The 16,161-nt window shown below is 46.9% G+C and overlaps 3 protein-coding genes and 1 non-coding gene across 4 annotated transcripts in view; 1 reads left to right on the forward strand and 3 right to left on the reverse strand.

Moving 5' to 3' along the window:
• The first annotated feature begins 813 nt into the window (after nt 1-813).
• LOC119365222 (60S ribosomal protein L18a-like protein) lies at nt 814-3,785 on the forward strand. The gene is made up of 5 exons (XM_037630837.1): nt 814-1,018; nt 2,383-2,516; nt 2,741-2,873; nt 2,938-3,055; nt 3,362-3,785. Exons 2-5 carry the CDS (start codon nt 2,507-2,509, stop codon nt 3,428-3,430), a joined length of 330 nt encoding a protein of 109 aa, XP_037486734.1. The 5' UTR covers nt 814-1,018; nt 2,383-2,506; the 3' UTR covers nt 3,431-3,785.
• A 286-nt stretch (nt 3,786-4,071) lies between these two features.
• LOC119365215 (noroxomaritidine synthase-like) lies at nt 4,072-5,846 on the reverse strand. The gene has a single exon (XM_037630826.1). The coding sequence runs from the start codon at nt 5,813-5,815 to the stop codon at nt 4,250-4,252; it is 1,566 nt and encodes a 521-aa protein (XP_037486723.1). The 5' UTR covers nt 5,816-5,846; the 3' UTR covers nt 4,072-4,249.
• A 302-nt stretch (nt 5,847-6,148) lies between these two features.
• TRNAG-GCC lies at nt 6,149-6,219 on the reverse strand. Its single transcript has one exon. It is a non-coding gene; the product is annotated as a tRNA-Gly (tRNA).
• Nucleotides 6,220-12,115: 5,896 nt separating this feature from the next.
• LOC119365232 (heat shock 70 kDa protein 14-like) overlaps nt 12,116-16,161 on the reverse strand; it is a 7,125-nt gene continuing 3,079 nt past the window's right edge. The window contains exons 3-10 of the mRNA XM_037630848.1: nt 15,938-16,147; nt 15,712-15,807; nt 15,386-15,607; nt 14,690-14,884; nt 14,470-14,616; nt 14,230-14,379; nt 12,774-12,904; nt 12,116-12,691 (exon numbers count right to left, since the gene is read on the reverse strand). Coding sequence (XP_037486745.1) covers nt 12,484-12,691; nt 12,774-12,904; nt 14,230-14,379; nt 14,470-14,616; nt 14,690-14,884; nt 15,386-15,607; nt 15,712-15,807; nt 15,938-16,147 — 1,359 coding nt within the window. The 3' untranslated portion in view covers nt 12,116-12,483. The remainder of the gene's footprint in view (nt 12,692-12,773; nt 12,905-14,229; nt 14,380-14,469; nt 14,617-14,689; nt 14,885-15,385; nt 15,608-15,711; nt 15,808-15,937; nt 16,148-16,161) is intronic.

A 16,161-nucleotide genomic window follows, 5' to 3' on the forward strand; every position in this document is an offset into this window, starting at 1 on the left:
GCCTGACCTAGACTCCCTACCCAAGGACACTGCCCTAAAGTCAAAGTCCTTTGAAGTACAACAGAAGATACCGACTGAAACCAAGTTAAAGTGCAAGCCACTCGACCAGCTATCCCATTCGGATACCCCAATTCCACTCGACCAAGATAGAGTCACTCGACCACATGAAGAATCACTCGAAGTACAAAAGGTCTAAAGTCACCCCAGAATGGCAACGGTCAGGCGTTCACTTCGTAGTCTTAAAGATCATTTATAGTCATCAATAGCTAGTGTTACCAGTAACACCCCTGCCTTAACGTACATTGAATCCTGTGTAACTGAGGGCTGGAGGGGTCTGACGCACTTTATATAAGCCACTCCTCTCCTCTGGCACAAGGGTTCGCACCCCCTATAACTCTCACGCATAATCCAGTCGACAAAGCCTCTGGGCACCGAGACGTAGGGCTATTACTTCCTCCGAGAAGGGTCTGAACTCGTAAATCTTGCGTGCACAACCTCGTTGTAGCTAGGGCCTTGCCTTCTCCTATGTACCCCCTCTTCTTACTGTCAGAATTGCACGACATGAGGAGCCGGATTTGTAAAGTCTGGCTGTAGATATTTTTAGGAGTCAAATTCTACTCCCTCTATTTCAAAATAAATGATTAGTACAAAGTTGAGTCACTTATTTTGAAATGGAGGGAGTATCAATTAGACCGAGAGAGGGGTAGGTAGCGAACACCACTTCTTTGGCCCTCCGGAGCCTATACCAGCAAGTATCCAACGTGTCACATCTGCAATAGCAGCCAAAATCCACTCGGGAATATCAAGAAAAGGAGGGGGAGAGCCACTTGGAAAGGGCAAGCAATCACCCAAACGGGACGGATACCAAAAGGCAGAAGCCGCTCACGCCCACGCCTTCTCCGCCCTCCTCCTTCTACCAATTTTTCGCATCTCAGCAAAGGACCACCCGCGGAAGCTGAAAGGCACATCCGCCGCAGAATTACATGGACTTTCCTCGCAGGAGATTAGATTCGGTCATGTAAGTTTGCAGCTTCCGTTTCGCTGTTTGACGCCCCCCTTGCCGAGGTGTGCGTATCCTGCTTCTGCAGATCTCAGCTCGGTTCTTGGTTTCTTGCTTGGTACCCTGATTATACGTACTATGTCGGATCATAATGTGGTAGCTTGTGGAATTTCTGGAATGTACTAGGACCGGATCTTGACATCGCTCGTCGGCGATTTCAAGCAGGGCGTTGACCCTGTGGCTGTGGGAGGAACACAACCCGTTCGATGGTATTACAGACTCAAGCTGTGTGTTGGATTTCCGGATCTTTGTGTTCAAAGAGCTTTCCTTGGCTTGCTTCAACAGTTCAACCCCTATTTGGTGTAATGCGCAATGCAGGACACAAGACCTTCCTCCTGACACTGCATTTTTCTCTAGTTGAATCCAGTTCAGATGAAAGTGTTTCTAATATTAGCACCTTAGCTGTCACCTACAGGCCTCAGGGTAAAAATTAGTCTGTCGGCTTATCAGGGACAAGTCAAAGTGGATCTCCATGAGGTTTAAAATTTGCCATGCACCGCGTTCCTGTTGCCTCCGCCTCGTCCACAATCTTTCCCGTTGGGTTTTGAGGTGTGAGCTTGTTTCCATCAAGTTCTTTAGTAAAACCACATTGGCCTTGACAATTTATGAGTGTGTGTGCCAGTACACCATCTAAGCCCCCCTCCCCCCTCTGCTTCTTTCAGTTGAACCCACTTCATATGAAAGTGCTTCCAATAGTAGCACTAAAACTATCATCATCTACAGGAAAAGTCAAAGCTGTTGTCCATGAGGCGCAAACTTTGAGTTTGTCACAATTCTCTTAGGCAAGTTTGATCAAGTCAGTAAAATTTGGTTCATTGCCACAGTTTATGCGTGCCCAAAGGTTTGTTGAGTTGTCAAGATTAGCTTAGGCAATCTCAGAAACTCACTTGTGACGTGTCTTGTTTTTCTCTGAGACAAGTTAGGCAAAAATGTTTGACAAACTTAATCACTCCAAGGCTGTGAACCGCACAAGCCTATATCATTTGGATACAGTTCTACCCTGCTATATTTTCTTGATGAAAATGGTCTGAAAAGAATTGTTGCGTCAGTGAGCTGTGTACTTCCCATTCGTTGTGGGAATTGCTCATCGCATTTATGTAATGAATGAATAGCTAGTTCAATTGCACTCGATATATTTCTGAATTGCAACATTTGTACAGAATCATCATCTCTGTAGTGCACTATCTAAAACTGCTATTTGTATCGAATACACTTTATTCTACATAACTAGATTAGATGCCACATGATTTTCCTGCCATTTTCTCATGTTTCTGTGCACCTGCTTAATGTTTGTGCTAATTACTCACATTTCGTTTGTGCAGCTGCTTGATGTGATGATAGCTCTTAGATCATAGTTTACATTAGCCATTACAGCAAGGAGTCCTGAAATGCTGAAAAGCTCCATGTTTCTTCCTGCTGGTTCCTTGACCAAACAACTGTAGTATTATGAGGGGAGGTACTGAATCTGCTTATGCACTTACTTTGTGTGAGATGCCTGTCAGATATTGGTTGCAAAACACTCTCATCTTATTAAAAGCATGATCGTTGATCTGTAAAAGACATATATAATGAAGAATGTTTATAAGTTTTTTTTAAAACGTCAAGAGTGTTTATAAGTACATATCTCTTGGAGAAGTATTTATCTTAGTTTAACTAAATTCACTGTTTTGTGTTCCATAGGAAGCTCAAACGAATATTGCAGTTGCCAAGTGTGCCTCGGCAAGTACACACTACTTGGCGATGAAGAAAATCCAAGGTTGGCAATGTTCGAAAGACGCCTTCCCTTCTTTGGTTGTGGAATTGGATGGTGTTGGTGAGGCAGTCTACTCCTTCATTCTTTCATTCAGTTATTGTTTACTGTATTAAAATTATTGCAGTTTTCTTTTAGGTTTCCTGTGCCCGTTAATTTGGTACATAGCAGCTCTTCTTTATTGCTGCAAGTACTACAACCGTGATCCTCGAGAACGGCCTGGGCTTGCCGCTTCTGCTCTTCTGGTTAGTTTTTATTCGTCATACACGTGTGGAGCATATCATGTCCTGTTAGATTTAGTATATGACATACAAAAGCAATAATTCTTTTTGCCTGTTTAACAAGTTAGTCAATCATTCATCGGTGCACATTATCATAATTCATGGTTGAATTGCCTGCATGGCCTTCTTTACTTCCTTGTTATGTACGGGCATTGTAAATCTAATATACAAACTCATCAACGTGCTTCTCCAGTTTTTTCATTTGTTTTCTTGTACACTGTTAGCAATTGAGTTTTCTTTCTTATGTTTCCTCTGGTTTGGTGTGTGCAGGCAATCATGTTTACAGCAGCGACTATCATTATCCTTTCTGTTTTACTGGTAATGTGTGCACACAAATGATTCTTGAATAGCTGTGGTAGCTGACTGAAGAATGTACAGTAGCTAGCTGCAAGATATTCAATGCATATCCTTGAGGAATGAAGTACTTGACAGAAATACTCTTTAGGTTCCTTTGTTAATCAATTGCTTAAATCCCCGGGAGAAATCGAAGGATTGCCCTTCGCGTGATAGCATGTCCGTCATTTGCTCGAGTGTACATTACTGTACAATTTTGTGCTGGCAGATGAACCTGTTGCATAACATTTTTTGTACTGGCAACCAATTGGAATTTATTCTTTCAGGCGCAATCAGAAGATTATTATGCGCGAGCTGAGTAATATATCAGCTACCACCGAAATATATTATGTTTTACTTATATCATGCTGTCTATGTGAACTATGTATATAGTATTGCTGATTACTGAAATAGTGTTTTTATGTATTGATGTCTGATATATAAAAACCAAACTATATACATGTAATGCATACTGTATGATTGAATAAAATCTAGCCTCCATCATCAATTTTAGCTTCAAGAAGGCGCATGTCTTCAACAGTTAACAACTAGCCAGCAATTTCTACGTTAAGTTACGCACAATGCTAGCCAAACAGGTCTTCTGTATTGTTGATACTTCAAAATACTTTGATATATAAAAACTGCAGTATCTTGCACCAATAGGTTAATATATTGTAGTTTTCAATATTAGGTTTTTACAATACCATTTGAAATTATGATAAATCCAGATCGACAAACATAGATGACACTGTCATAAGTATTTGTATGACATGTGTATATGAATATCAGAATATGCAACGAAAAGCCTGAATTCATTCATCTTCATCAAGCCGCCTCCCTTCTCTTGACCTTAACCATGAGGCCGTTCTTGGTGTGGAGCACCACCGAATCGCTGGGCTCCACCACATGGCCGTCGACGAGCTCCACCCGGAAGTTATATATGATGGCTGCGGCGGCGATCTTGAGGTTGGTGAGCCCCAGGTCCTTGCCCAGGCAACTCCTGGGCCCGCAGTTGAAGGCTGCGAACTTGTAGCTCGGCTGGTGCCGGACCCGGCCGCTGCCGGACAGCCACCGCTCCGGCCGGTACTCCCGGCAGTCGTCGCCCCATATCCCCTCCACTCTGCCCATGGCGTAGATGCAGAAGAGGATCCTGGTGCCCTTGGTCACCCTCGTGCCGTCCGGCAGCACGTCGTCGGCGCGCGCCTCCTTCTCCTCGAACGGCGCGGGCGGGTGCAAGCGCAGTGCCTCCAGCACCGCCGCGTGGAGGTAGGTCGCCGACCGGAGCGTGTCGGAGTCGAACACGACCGCTTTGCCGCCGCAGCACGCGGCGTTGGCGCGCAGCGACTCGAGCTTGGCGAGGACCTTGTCCTCCACGTGCGGGTGCGTGCAGAGCATGTAGAAGAGCCAGGTGAGCGCGGACGCGACGAGGTCCTTGGCCGCGATCATGTAGCCGACGGCGGCGTCGCGGAGGAACCCGTCCCTCTGCCGGTCGGTCATGGCGGGGTCCCTGGGCCACGCCATGTACATGGACAGCAGGTCGCCGCCTTGTCCTTCTCCTCGGGGGAGCGGTTCTGCCTTGCGTTTCGCGATCTCGAGGTAGACGAACTCGTCGAGCACCGCCTTGGCCTCGGCGAACCTCCTCTCGATGCCGACGTTGAGCCACCTCAGCAGCTTCCACCAGCGAGCCGGCACGACGTGCCGGAACATGACGGCCTCCCCGGCGATCCTGGTCGCCTGGCCGAAGGGCGGGTACGGGGCGTCGGCCGCGGAGACGGACAGCGAGTCGAGGTCGGCGGCGAACACCACGGCGTAGGAGACGTCCAGCGAGAAGCGCATGAACACGTCCTCGAGCTCGACGGCGCGTCCGGCTTCGGCGGCGTGGTCCAGGAACGGCACCAGGAGCCGCGCCGTCTGCCGCGCGACGGTGGATATGAGAAAGGAGCGGAACACGGGGGCGGCGAAGACGGTGGCGACGACCTGCCGCTGCCGCGCCCAGGACACGGCGTCCGCATTTAGCAGCCCGTTGCCGGCGACGTCGAACATCTCGGCGAAGTCGTGGCCCTTGTCGTAGCAGTCGAAGTTGGCCGCGAGGCAGTGGTGCACGGCGGCCGGGTCGCACGTGACGAGGAAGTCGCCGCCGACGAGCCACGGCCCGCGGAACACGAACATGCATCCCGAGTCCCTGAGCGCGGCGGTGGCGGCGTCCAGGAGGTGGCCGAGGTTGCTGAGCACGAACGGGAGCATGCCGACGACCGGCCATCGCAGCGGCACGCTGCTGCCGCGGCACCGCAGAGCGAGGCGGAGGGCGGCCAGGGAGAGGAAGCAGAGCGCGGCCAGGAGGATCTCCGGGTAGGAGAGGAGGAAGGTCCGGAAGGCGCCCATGGTGGCCATTTGCGCTCGCTGCCGAATGGAGTGTGCCTTGCACGCCGACTGTTAATGTACTGATACTGATGATCAGTAGTAACTGGCACTTGTTAGTTCCCTGTGGGAGTGGTGAGATTCACAACGATTGCGTGGGCCGGGGATTTCGGCTGATGTGAGATGGAGAGTGCTAGTGCGGACGGTAAATGGTTCATGCCGAGTTCGTGATAGAAATCGTCTGACTGCGGCTTGGGTCGGCACACCGCCGCTGCACGGATCGACTTGTTGCTCTGCTGATCCGACGGGCGACTGTTTTTTCTCTGCGCTCCAACGTGGACGTGGTCGATACCAAAAAAAAAATACTGCACCAGCCGGGAATCGAACCCGGGTCTGTACCGTGGCAGGGTACTATTCTACCACTAGACCACTGGTGCTTCATGTTAATTTCCAAACAATTAGCTATAAGACCGATCTGAGAATATCCGCGGGGACGGTAGGCAGCTCCTGCTACGCGTAGCATTCTTTTGAACAAAGGTATTCTGGACCGATATACTTTTTTTTGTAAAGCGTGTGCATTCATTCTTAAGCAAAATTACAAACCCACATTTTTTTTTTGTAAACCGTGTGCATTCATTCTTAAGCAAAAATTACAAACCCACACGTAGCCACGATCTAGGACATCCTGTTGAAATATAGGTATGCTTTAGGCCCATCCAACAATTTTAAAAAATCTATAAGGACCCATATCATGACAAGGTATATGCTGGGAAGTTTAGTATCACCCCAATAGTGAAGGAAGAGTTGGACCCCTTCATAATGAATCCTTTTTCAAAATGTTATTGGAGTTCATCGCAAAAAAATAAATGTTATTGGAGTTCATCGCAAAAAAATAAATGTTATTGAAGTTTGAGAAGAGAAGTGGTTTCCACGCGGTCCTCCTCCACCACCTACCTCGCCCCGCACGCCATGAATGAGTCAAGCTGAGTCCAGACAACTTTTAACAGAAGAGTCACGAATCTGAGACATCAGATCGTGGGTTGTTGCTGACTCGAACATAGATCCAGCCCACGTCTCTCCACCCGGCCGCGCCTATATATTGGAGGCACCAGCAACCCTAGCCGCCACAAAGAACATATCACATCTACTCTGCCTCCACGCACACTGCCCAAACCATTCCGCTCACTACTACTGCCACCAGCGATCCCACCCCGTTCACCTTGTGCACAACTGTACGGGAGAGCAAGCCTTCGGAACCCGCCCCTTGAGATCATATACAGGAGAGGGGTGATTAGGTTTTTAGGGAGCGTCTCATATGTGACCACTAGCCGTTGTTCGTCTACGTCCTCGTCGCTTTCGTCATCGACATGGCCATGGACGCCGAAAAGCTCACTTCCAAGAAGAAGGTCGTCGAGGAGACCGCCGCCACCGCGGCTTCGTCCTGGTCGACTGAAGGTATAACCCGTTTATCTCGCTCATATTTATTTCCATGTTAGTTGTACTAACATTATACATAGACATGTATAATGTTAAGTTCTTTGTGGACACGGCTGTTTTTCTTGCTCCCATCAAAACCGAAGTCAAGTTCTTTGTGGACACGCTGGCCCACTTTGAAGAGGTTACGGGCCTGCATACCAACTGCTCGAAAAGCCTTGTTGCCCCAATCCGATGTGACAACTTGGATCTGAATGATATCCTCCTCTTCTTCCCGGCCAACCGCTCATCATTCCCTATGAAATATCTGGGTCTGCCGTTGTCGATCAAAAGATTAAATAGAATCCACTTCCAACCTCTCGAGGATAAGATTGCGGCACAACTTAAGCCTTGGATGGGCAAACACGTTGCATCGCCAGGAAGGGTTGTTCTTGTCAAGTCGGTTGTAACGGCGATTGCTATATATTACCTGACGGTGCTAAACATCCCTGTGGAGGTACTGAAAAAGATTGACTCCCTGCGGCGTGCATACCTCTGGGCTGGTTGTGACAAGGTTTCTGGGGGAAAATGCAAAATCAACTGGGAGCAAGTGTGCAAATCTAAACTGCATGGTGGCCTAGGTATTCTCAACTTGGAAAAATTTGCTACTGCCCTTCGCCTCCGGTGGTTGTGGGGAGCTTGGACGGACCCAAGCAAGCCTTGGGTAAACTTGGGGAACCCGTGTGATGACAAAGATAAAGACATATTTGCTGCTGCCACCAAGGTTCTGATTGGAGATGGGATGAGGGCCTTGTTCTGGGAGTCTGCTTGGCTGAACGGTATGAGACCCAAAGACATCGCGCCAAATATTTTTGCGATCTCTGCAAGAAAAAACTGCACTGTCCAGAAGGCCTTACATAATAACTCATGGGTCTCCAGAGTGGACATTGGCGGGAACCTTGATGTGAACCACACAGCAGAGTTTGTCAACCTATGGAGTGAGCTATCACGCATTCAACTCAACCCCGGTGTGCCTGATTCAATCTCCTGGAAGCTCACCAATGATGGCCAATATTCGGCGGCAACGGCATACCGTGCACAATTTCTTGGCCTTATCGACTCAGATATGCCTCTTTTGGTGTGGAAGAATTGGGCTCCTCCCAAATGCAAATTTTTTGCTTGGTTGGCCATCAACAATAGGATTTGGACGGCGGACCGGCTTCAGCGCAGGGGCTGGCCCAACTGTAACCTTTGCCCGCTATGCAAACAAACGCAAGAATCAGCAGCTCACCTTCTCTTCCAGTGTCGCTACACGGTTAGAGTTTGGGGAATGATCAAAACATGGCTCGGTTTACATGATGTCCATCCTACAGATTGGGGAGGCATGGTTTCCGTCAAGGAGTGGTGGCGCAACATAGCTTCCGGGAGGTCAGAATCTCGAAGGGCGCTTCTTTCCCTTATGCTTCTTATCTCTTGGGAAATTTGGAAGGAGCGAAATGCACGTGTGTTCCGCAGCACAGCAATTCTGGTCGGGGTGCTTGTGACTCGCGTCAAAGCGGAAACTTCGCTGTGGTGCCTCGCGGGGGCGAAATATTTGTGTAATATAATGCCGCGAGAGTGATGCTTGTAACCTGGTCTTTTGGCCAAGACTATTAAACCTTCTTCTTATTCAATGAAAATGGCAAGCCTTTTGCCTTGTTTCAAAAAAAAAATACATAGACATGTTTGCTATTTGTGTACTACATGCTTATGTGATTAACACTGACATGCTCATGATTTATTTATGGATTAATTCAATCAAACATTGCTAATATACTCAACACATCCAGAACACAACTGATACAACACTTTGCAAAAAGGACCCAACAAGAAAAGCAAAGGAGCCCTTGGGGATCAAAAAGCAAAACCACCAAAAGTCACCGCCATGGTATGGAGCATCTTACATTTGGGGTCAACACAAAGCAGGAAATTACATACTAGCTCCTGAAATATACAACGAGGATGCAAAATTGGGTACAAAGCCACTCCTATATGAGACTATCACAAAGGGGACGAGACCATTTAGTCCGTTAAGACGACCACAACTGCTCGCCATGAACTCCGCACTGAAGTTGCACTGCCTCCCATTTGGCATTATGGACGGGAGGAATAAAAGAGGCAACCCTTTGGCCATAGGGTTTTGCGACTTGTCAAAGTGGACCCAGAGCCTTTTGTGGACGTCGTAGCCTCTTGAAAACCATCACGTAAATAATATGCTCAAACACCATTTGCATCTTCACTGTCGCTCTTATGCTCCGATGAGCCGTACATCCTCTTGCAAGCCAGGGAGCGACAATAACCTCGCTAGAAGCTCAGATCCGATGAGGCACATCGCGAGAGAGGCGGGAAAAGTGGGGATCCTCCTATGTTTCCTTGTCTTCCACCTCGGCAACTCGAAGGGAACGGGAGTATCACCGCATCATCTCACCTCAACGCCACAATAAAATTATTTAGGGGGCCTTCGCCAAATATTTTAAGGCCACGATAAACCGAGCATTATTATCTATAGCAGAAGCGTAGCTACCTCTCCCACACCTTCTGATTAGTGGCACCAGCGGAGGCAGAAGGAAGAAGGGTCGAGGAGCTTGTGCAGATTCAGGAAGAAGGGCGGAGAGAGAAGATGAGGGGCGCTAAAAGTGCATTTGTCCCTAAATGGTGTTTTGGTGTGATGGCAATGTGGTTAGCGGGACTAATAACAACTACTAAGTTTGCCTCGGGTTATTTGTCCCTCAAGATTATTTTAAGGAGATGGTTGACCCCCACTTTAAAGGGAGAACGTGTGGTTCTCCGATGACTCGAAGTTTTTGTTTTAGTGTATTTGAGTTATAGGATCATCGAACTACTAAGAGGGGTTGGGATGCTCGGCTGAAAAGTGTGGGAACATGCAAAACATATACATCAGCCCTCCCATGTTCATCCAACTCAAAAATTCACAGTTACGACCAACATGATGGACACATGCGCCTCCGGATGCTCAACATCAACCCTCCCAAGTTCATCCAACTCAACATCATCATTCACAATTACCACCGACGCGATAGACTCAGCCGCCTCTAGATGCTCACATGACAAGGGTGGATCATGTCCCTCACACGAGGTCGCCGGCGAGTTGACCTCCATGTGCTCCATGGATAGAGGCGAAGCAGGTCTCGCACATAGTTGTTGAAGCTCGGGCATGATCTGCGGCACAGGGGCAACGGCCATGGCGATGGCCTCTTCCTCGACAGCAGATGACACCGAGGATAAGGCTGACAGTAATGAAGAACTGACCCCAGCACAGTGGCGGAGACAGGGGACCAGCAGGGGCCCTGGCCCCCCTAACATTGTTGTATTAAGCCTAATATGCATACAATGGTTGCAAAAATGGTGTATTCTTATGAGCTGGCCCTCCCTAGCAAGGATTTACTACACTTGGCCCCCCTCATACTATATTCCTAACTCCGCCACTGCCCCAGCATGAGGGGAGAAACAGCTGAAGAGCTCCGCATCATGTTCATCAATGTGGCCACCACCCGCGGGAGCCGACGTGGGAAGGGGCCTTCCCAGAGCAGCCTCTACCCGCTCTAGGAAGCTCCAACTCACACCAGCGACTCTTGCATTGCAACAACAACCTCCCGCGGAGGTAGGACCGCCTCCTTCAGCTGAGAAGAAGTAAAGCCTTGAAGATCATAGCGCAGCAAATCCTCGTGCGCCGCAAAAGAAGACTCGAGCACCACATCCGCCTGGGCTATTGGGGGGTTGCCGATCTCAACCGCTATTGGAAACACAACTACTGAAGCCCAAGAACGAGCCATCGACTGAGGACATACAACAGGACCCACTGATCGAGGAGGACATGCAGCATGAGCCAGTGATCAAAGGGGGCATGTAGCACGCGACAATGTTGGCTGGCATACATTCCTCCCATGATGATTTGATCGGAAGCATCGAATGCACCAGACCGGATCCCTACACTTAATCCCCCAATGGCTTTTATCGAAGCAGTGGAAACACCTATTCCTGAGCCACATCAACGGAGGGCGCGCGTTGATGATGCTTGAAAGCAAGTGATGGAAGAGCCTGGCGCACGCGGCGGGATTGGACAATCTCCTAGCCTGCCGGCTCACCCGTCACAAGCCCCGGCACGACCAACATCGAAGACAACAATAGCGTCTGCGAGATCCGTGTGAACAGGGCCCGACACTAGGGGCGGCAGCAGCAAGCCAATGAAGATGCGAGCAGAGGAAACGACAGCGGCCGATGCATGGGCAGCGAGCGTCAGTGCCGGAGCGAAGGCCGTCTTTGTGGGGAGGACGCGAGATCTTAACACCCGCATTCTCCTCCGGGACCTGGAAGCTAGGGTCGGCGGCATCGGCGAGGGAAGACGCACGGTGCCGAGATGGCGGTTGATGGGGATGGAGATGAAGCTAGCGCCGCCGAAAGAGCCCATCCCTCCGCGCAAGGTGGGAGGCGGTGGAGCTCGACCAAGGGCGCTGTGGGGGTTGGAGCAGGGACGCCCAAGGAGTGAGAGCTTGTCGGCACTGCCGCAAGTACTCACCGTCGCCGCAGACTGCAGGAGGTGGCGGACTGATTTTAACTCGTGTAGAGAGCAGCAAAAGGGCTCCAAATTTCGATCGTCCCCTTGCATGACTGGATCAATTCAAACGAGTGTGCTTCAATGATCACCTTAATGCATCTAAGTTCTTCCATCAATTCAATCCCTTTCAACATAGCCAGTGCCATGTGCCCAATTGTTGGACACGAACTTCTGCAACATCTGTTGGAGATGCTCAAAATCGTGATGGGAAGGCTCCAAAGCTAGATTGTCAGCAGAAGCACACAAGAAGCTCAGACATTCTGCAGTCCTCCATCGTCACAACAAGGCAATTCAGCTTGCAGGAATTGAAGAAAGCTCTTAATAATAATATTGTTTCCGTAGTGACCAAAAATTTCTGAATCGCTATGGGCCACCGTAGATAAAAATTACAACGTTATGGACCATCGTCATTAAAAAAATACACTGGAGACCATGGGTCACCAAAACCTCGACGAATGCCCTTACCCTGCATGCATCTGCCAAACGTCGTCAAAGAAAAGACCGCTTTTGAAGGGACAAAGACGTCTAGAAACACTGCAGAACTCTCCATGTTCTACTCATATCCTCACAACGTATGAAAACAACCATTCCTGCTAGTCTATTGCCCTAGCAGGCAAAAAGCACAAGAGAACCCAACCGATCATGGACGTAAAATCTCCCTGGTCGACAGTTCTTAAACCTGGGAAGGATCACCCTTATCAGTGTCCATTTGCTCAGCCGCATGCTCATCCTGAGCACCGTCGCTAGCTGGCTCAGCGGACTCATCGGCTCCATTTGATTGTTGTTCCGGTGTATGAGCCTCGGGTGATGGGGTTTCTGCTGGTGGCGGGGTCTGGGGCTTTGGCGCTGGCCTTGGTTTGGTCATGATGGGTTTGCAGAACCTATAAGATAAAGTAGCGGGACAATTGTCAGATACATACAGGCTCTTTCAAAGGGGATTTCCTGTGAAGAACACCAGCTTACCTGTCAAGCGCTTCAGCCTTCTTCTTTATGTCAGAAACAAGTAGGACGGGATTAGCATGCTTCGGTAGAGCATCTTGCTGCTGCTTTTTCTCCATTAGCCAGGTCTCTGCGGCCGAGCACTCATTAACGACCTGTATGAAACAATACGGATTAGCAACTCGTCTCATCTTTCTATAGTCTTTGTATATAGAAAGTTGCTGCTATTCCAACATTTTGATTCGTCACTTAGATGTAGCATAGCCATCAGATTTGTGTAAGCCAATTACAATGTGGACATGTACTCGTGTGCCCAAGGATAAATGTTCAATCCAACTAGATCCTTACTGAGTGCATCTAACTCAATATTCGAACATGTGAGTGGAGCAATGCCACAGAACTACGAGCTGGGGGTGTTTCTTACTCCAGTAGGCCTTTTTTCAACAACAAAAACCAGTACCCAAAAAGTAGGTAGTTTTTCCAAGGTAGAGAACCCAATGTCATCTCTAAATATTTTGTTCTTCACCCCAATGTCATGTATTACTACATTTGATCGACAAACTATGCATTTTATAAATAAAACAATATAGTTTGCATCAGTTTGTATTAAAACAAATTTCAACACCAACAGGAGTTATCTAACACTCTTATTTGCAACCACACCGAAACCATATATTTGACAATATATATCATTAAGAAAATAGGCACGCCCAACATAACTATTTTTCTACTCCAAGCAAACATAACTCAGTATACACTGACGTGCCATGCATACAGTGCATAATAGAGGCAGACTTTTCATGGTCTTCAGTGCACAACTTTGACTACATTTTTCACTCATGTCTATAAATCTATACCAATATAAAAAGATCCAAATGGGCAGATCCAAACCATCTTGACCGTCAAATCATGTTATCTAGCGGTTCAAATCGTTCCAATATTGAGCACCAAACACGTTTAACGCTCTAATTACCCACCACTGCCATTGGTTATAAACACCGTTTTGACTCAACGCTATCCCTTGAAATCCGTCATGTAATTAATATCCTACCATTCCCGCGAAAAAGTAATTGATATCTTACCAAATACTAACGTGCAACAGATATATCTTACCTAATATAACGTGCAACTAATATCCTACCTAATATAAACGTGCATTGCACGTACATTATTACTAGTAGTTAGTACAAATATATAATATGGCATAAAAGTATTTTGCAAGGCACTGCAACGATATCATTCATGTATGCCTAGTCCATACACTTCGTTATATATTGCCGGTCAAAGTTATGCAACTAGTACCCAAAAGTCGAGTGTGCTATATTTTGTAACGGACTACTTTCTTCGCCTTTTAACACCTATTGACAGAGATGCTTTTTTATCAGTTAAGAGCTGCACTTCAGATTTGCACGTGCAGATAAAGCAAAGAGTGGTGAGCATTTCTACATCAACCAGTCATCGACTTCATGTTAGCGCATACCTTTTGTTTCTCTGATATGTCTATGTGATCAAACTTTTGGTCAGCAGACAATGCAGCCTCTCTAAAACTGCGGATGCAGTACACCAATTGCTCAAGAGCTGGACCTCTTTCTGTCCACTCTTTGTAGCGCATTTCGATAGGACCACCAAGCTGCAGAGGAACAGAGTTAAAGAATCATCTAGAACCTAAATGAGAACAAAACCAAATTGTAAACCATATAATGTACCGGAGAAAGCATACCTTTTTCAGTTCTTCTAGTTTTGCAACATAGACTCCCTTGGTCTCATCCTCACCATCTTCATACAGCCAATCCTCAACCTCCTGAAGTTTAGCCATCAACCCTTCTATATCCTCCAACATGACAAAATCATTGTACTTCTCATGAATCTGAATACAAGAGAAGCTGACATCAGGTACTGCTCAGTCATAAACAATCATCAGAGCATGCAATTCAACTTACCTTGTTACGCATGTCATAAACATAAGCCTCGACTGAATTTTTCTTGTCCTTGGTTTCTTCCATCACTCTGTCCTGAAGAGCCATTTCATATTCTTTCTCAACAGCTTTCTCTAGCTCAACAGTGCCCATCGCCCCATACACCATTTCGGCAACTGGAACATTTGTTTTCTTAACTTTCTTTTTTGATGGCTCAACCTAAAAGGTACAAAGATTATTTCATATACATAATTGTCTTGCCCAAGAAAAATAAGTCGAGTGCTTTGCCAAAATATTAACATGAATAAGCGAAACTAAATTTTGTAGTCCATAACTACAAAAACATAATAGAGAACCGCATTACCAAAAATAAACAATCATAAGGATGATTACAGGCTTTTTCATGGGGAAAATCAAGTGCTTTACCAAAAAAATGATGGAGAAACTTCTTTTGATACTCATAGTAAAATACTTACTAAGCACCATAAGGATGATCACTACCAAGCTCATTACAGAAATATTGTGTAATTGTCTAACAAAGTACTAACTAAGCAAAATAAACTGAGATAGGCACATTCAAATCTGGGTAAACACAGATTTGAAGTTCAAATCTGGGTAAACACAGATTTGAAGCTGCAGAGAAAAATAGCTCTTCAAAACATGCAGCAAGCAAAAGACCAGGCATACTAATCCTATACAATACAGAGAATAAAACAGTACCTTTGTGTCAGTATCCATTGGAACAGTTTTTTCCTCAGAATCTTGTGCCCCGTTTTCAGCAGCACCCTCAGCAGGATCAGCAGCTCCTTTAGGTTCCTGCGTATGGTCACCAGCACTAGACGCAGGGTCCTGCGGTGCATCATCTGTCTCCATTCTAGTAGCATCCTTTGGCACCTCACTCGTAGATGAAACCGGAACTTCCACTTCCTCCTCTTCCAGCATCTGCATAGCGGCGAAGCAAAGCATACAGTATCAGAAATATATTATATGATATTTCAGAAGAAAAAAAAAAGACTGAACACAGTATTGCAAATTACGCAAATTACCGTTGCTGATTCAAGAGACACTATCCCATGGATGTTGAGGCGAACTTTCACTTTCAGTTTAGCCTTCTCACCTTTGCTGGATTGGAAAGGGCCGATCTGCATGTAAATAGGTAGAGCAAAATTAAATCAGGCACCATTAGAAGTTGCTAGAACCAGAGCTTATATCAGGCCCAATTCATTGCAGCTGTATTGCATAAGATTGGGGTATTAAAATAGCAATACCCACCGTGTAAGTGCTAATTTTGTGTGTTATTTGCAAATCATCTGTGTCAACATTCAAAACATCTACTGCAAATGTACTGGACCTATAGAAGGTCAGAGCCTTGATGCTAGGCATTGGATTCCCCTTGGGGAATACAACAGTTTGTTGGGATTCATTGTTCTGAGCATCTGGCTTCCATGATAAAGCAACTGAAAAAGGAAACCCTTCATTAACCTGCACAAGATGTA

The sequence above is a fragment of the Triticum dicoccoides genome, chromosome 1A, assembly GCF_002162155.2.
Source record: "Triticum dicoccoides isolate Atlit2015 ecotype Zavitan chromosome 1A, WEW_v2.0, whole genome shotgun sequence".
Lineage (NCBI taxonomy): Eukaryota > Viridiplantae > Streptophyta > Magnoliopsida > Poales > Poaceae > Triticum > Triticum dicoccoides.

What these genes read in the sequence shown, in the direction of transcription:
- LOC119365222 (XM_037630837.1), top strand. An exon ending in TGTGGAATTGGATGGTGTTG is followed by an intron (nt 2,874 to 2,937) that starts GTGAGGCAGTCT and finishes AAATTATTGCAG; the next exon opens with TTTTCTTTTAGGTTTCCTGT. An exon ending in TTGCCGCTTCTGCTCTTCTG is followed by an intron (nt 3,056 to 3,361) that starts GTTAGTTTTTAT and finishes TGGTGTGTGCAG; the next exon opens with GCAATCATGTTTACAGCAGC.
- LOC119365215 (XM_037630826.1), bottom strand. Translation starts at nt 5,815, where the DNA reads ATGGCCACCATGGGCGCCTTCCGGACCTTCCTCCTCTCCTACCCGGAG.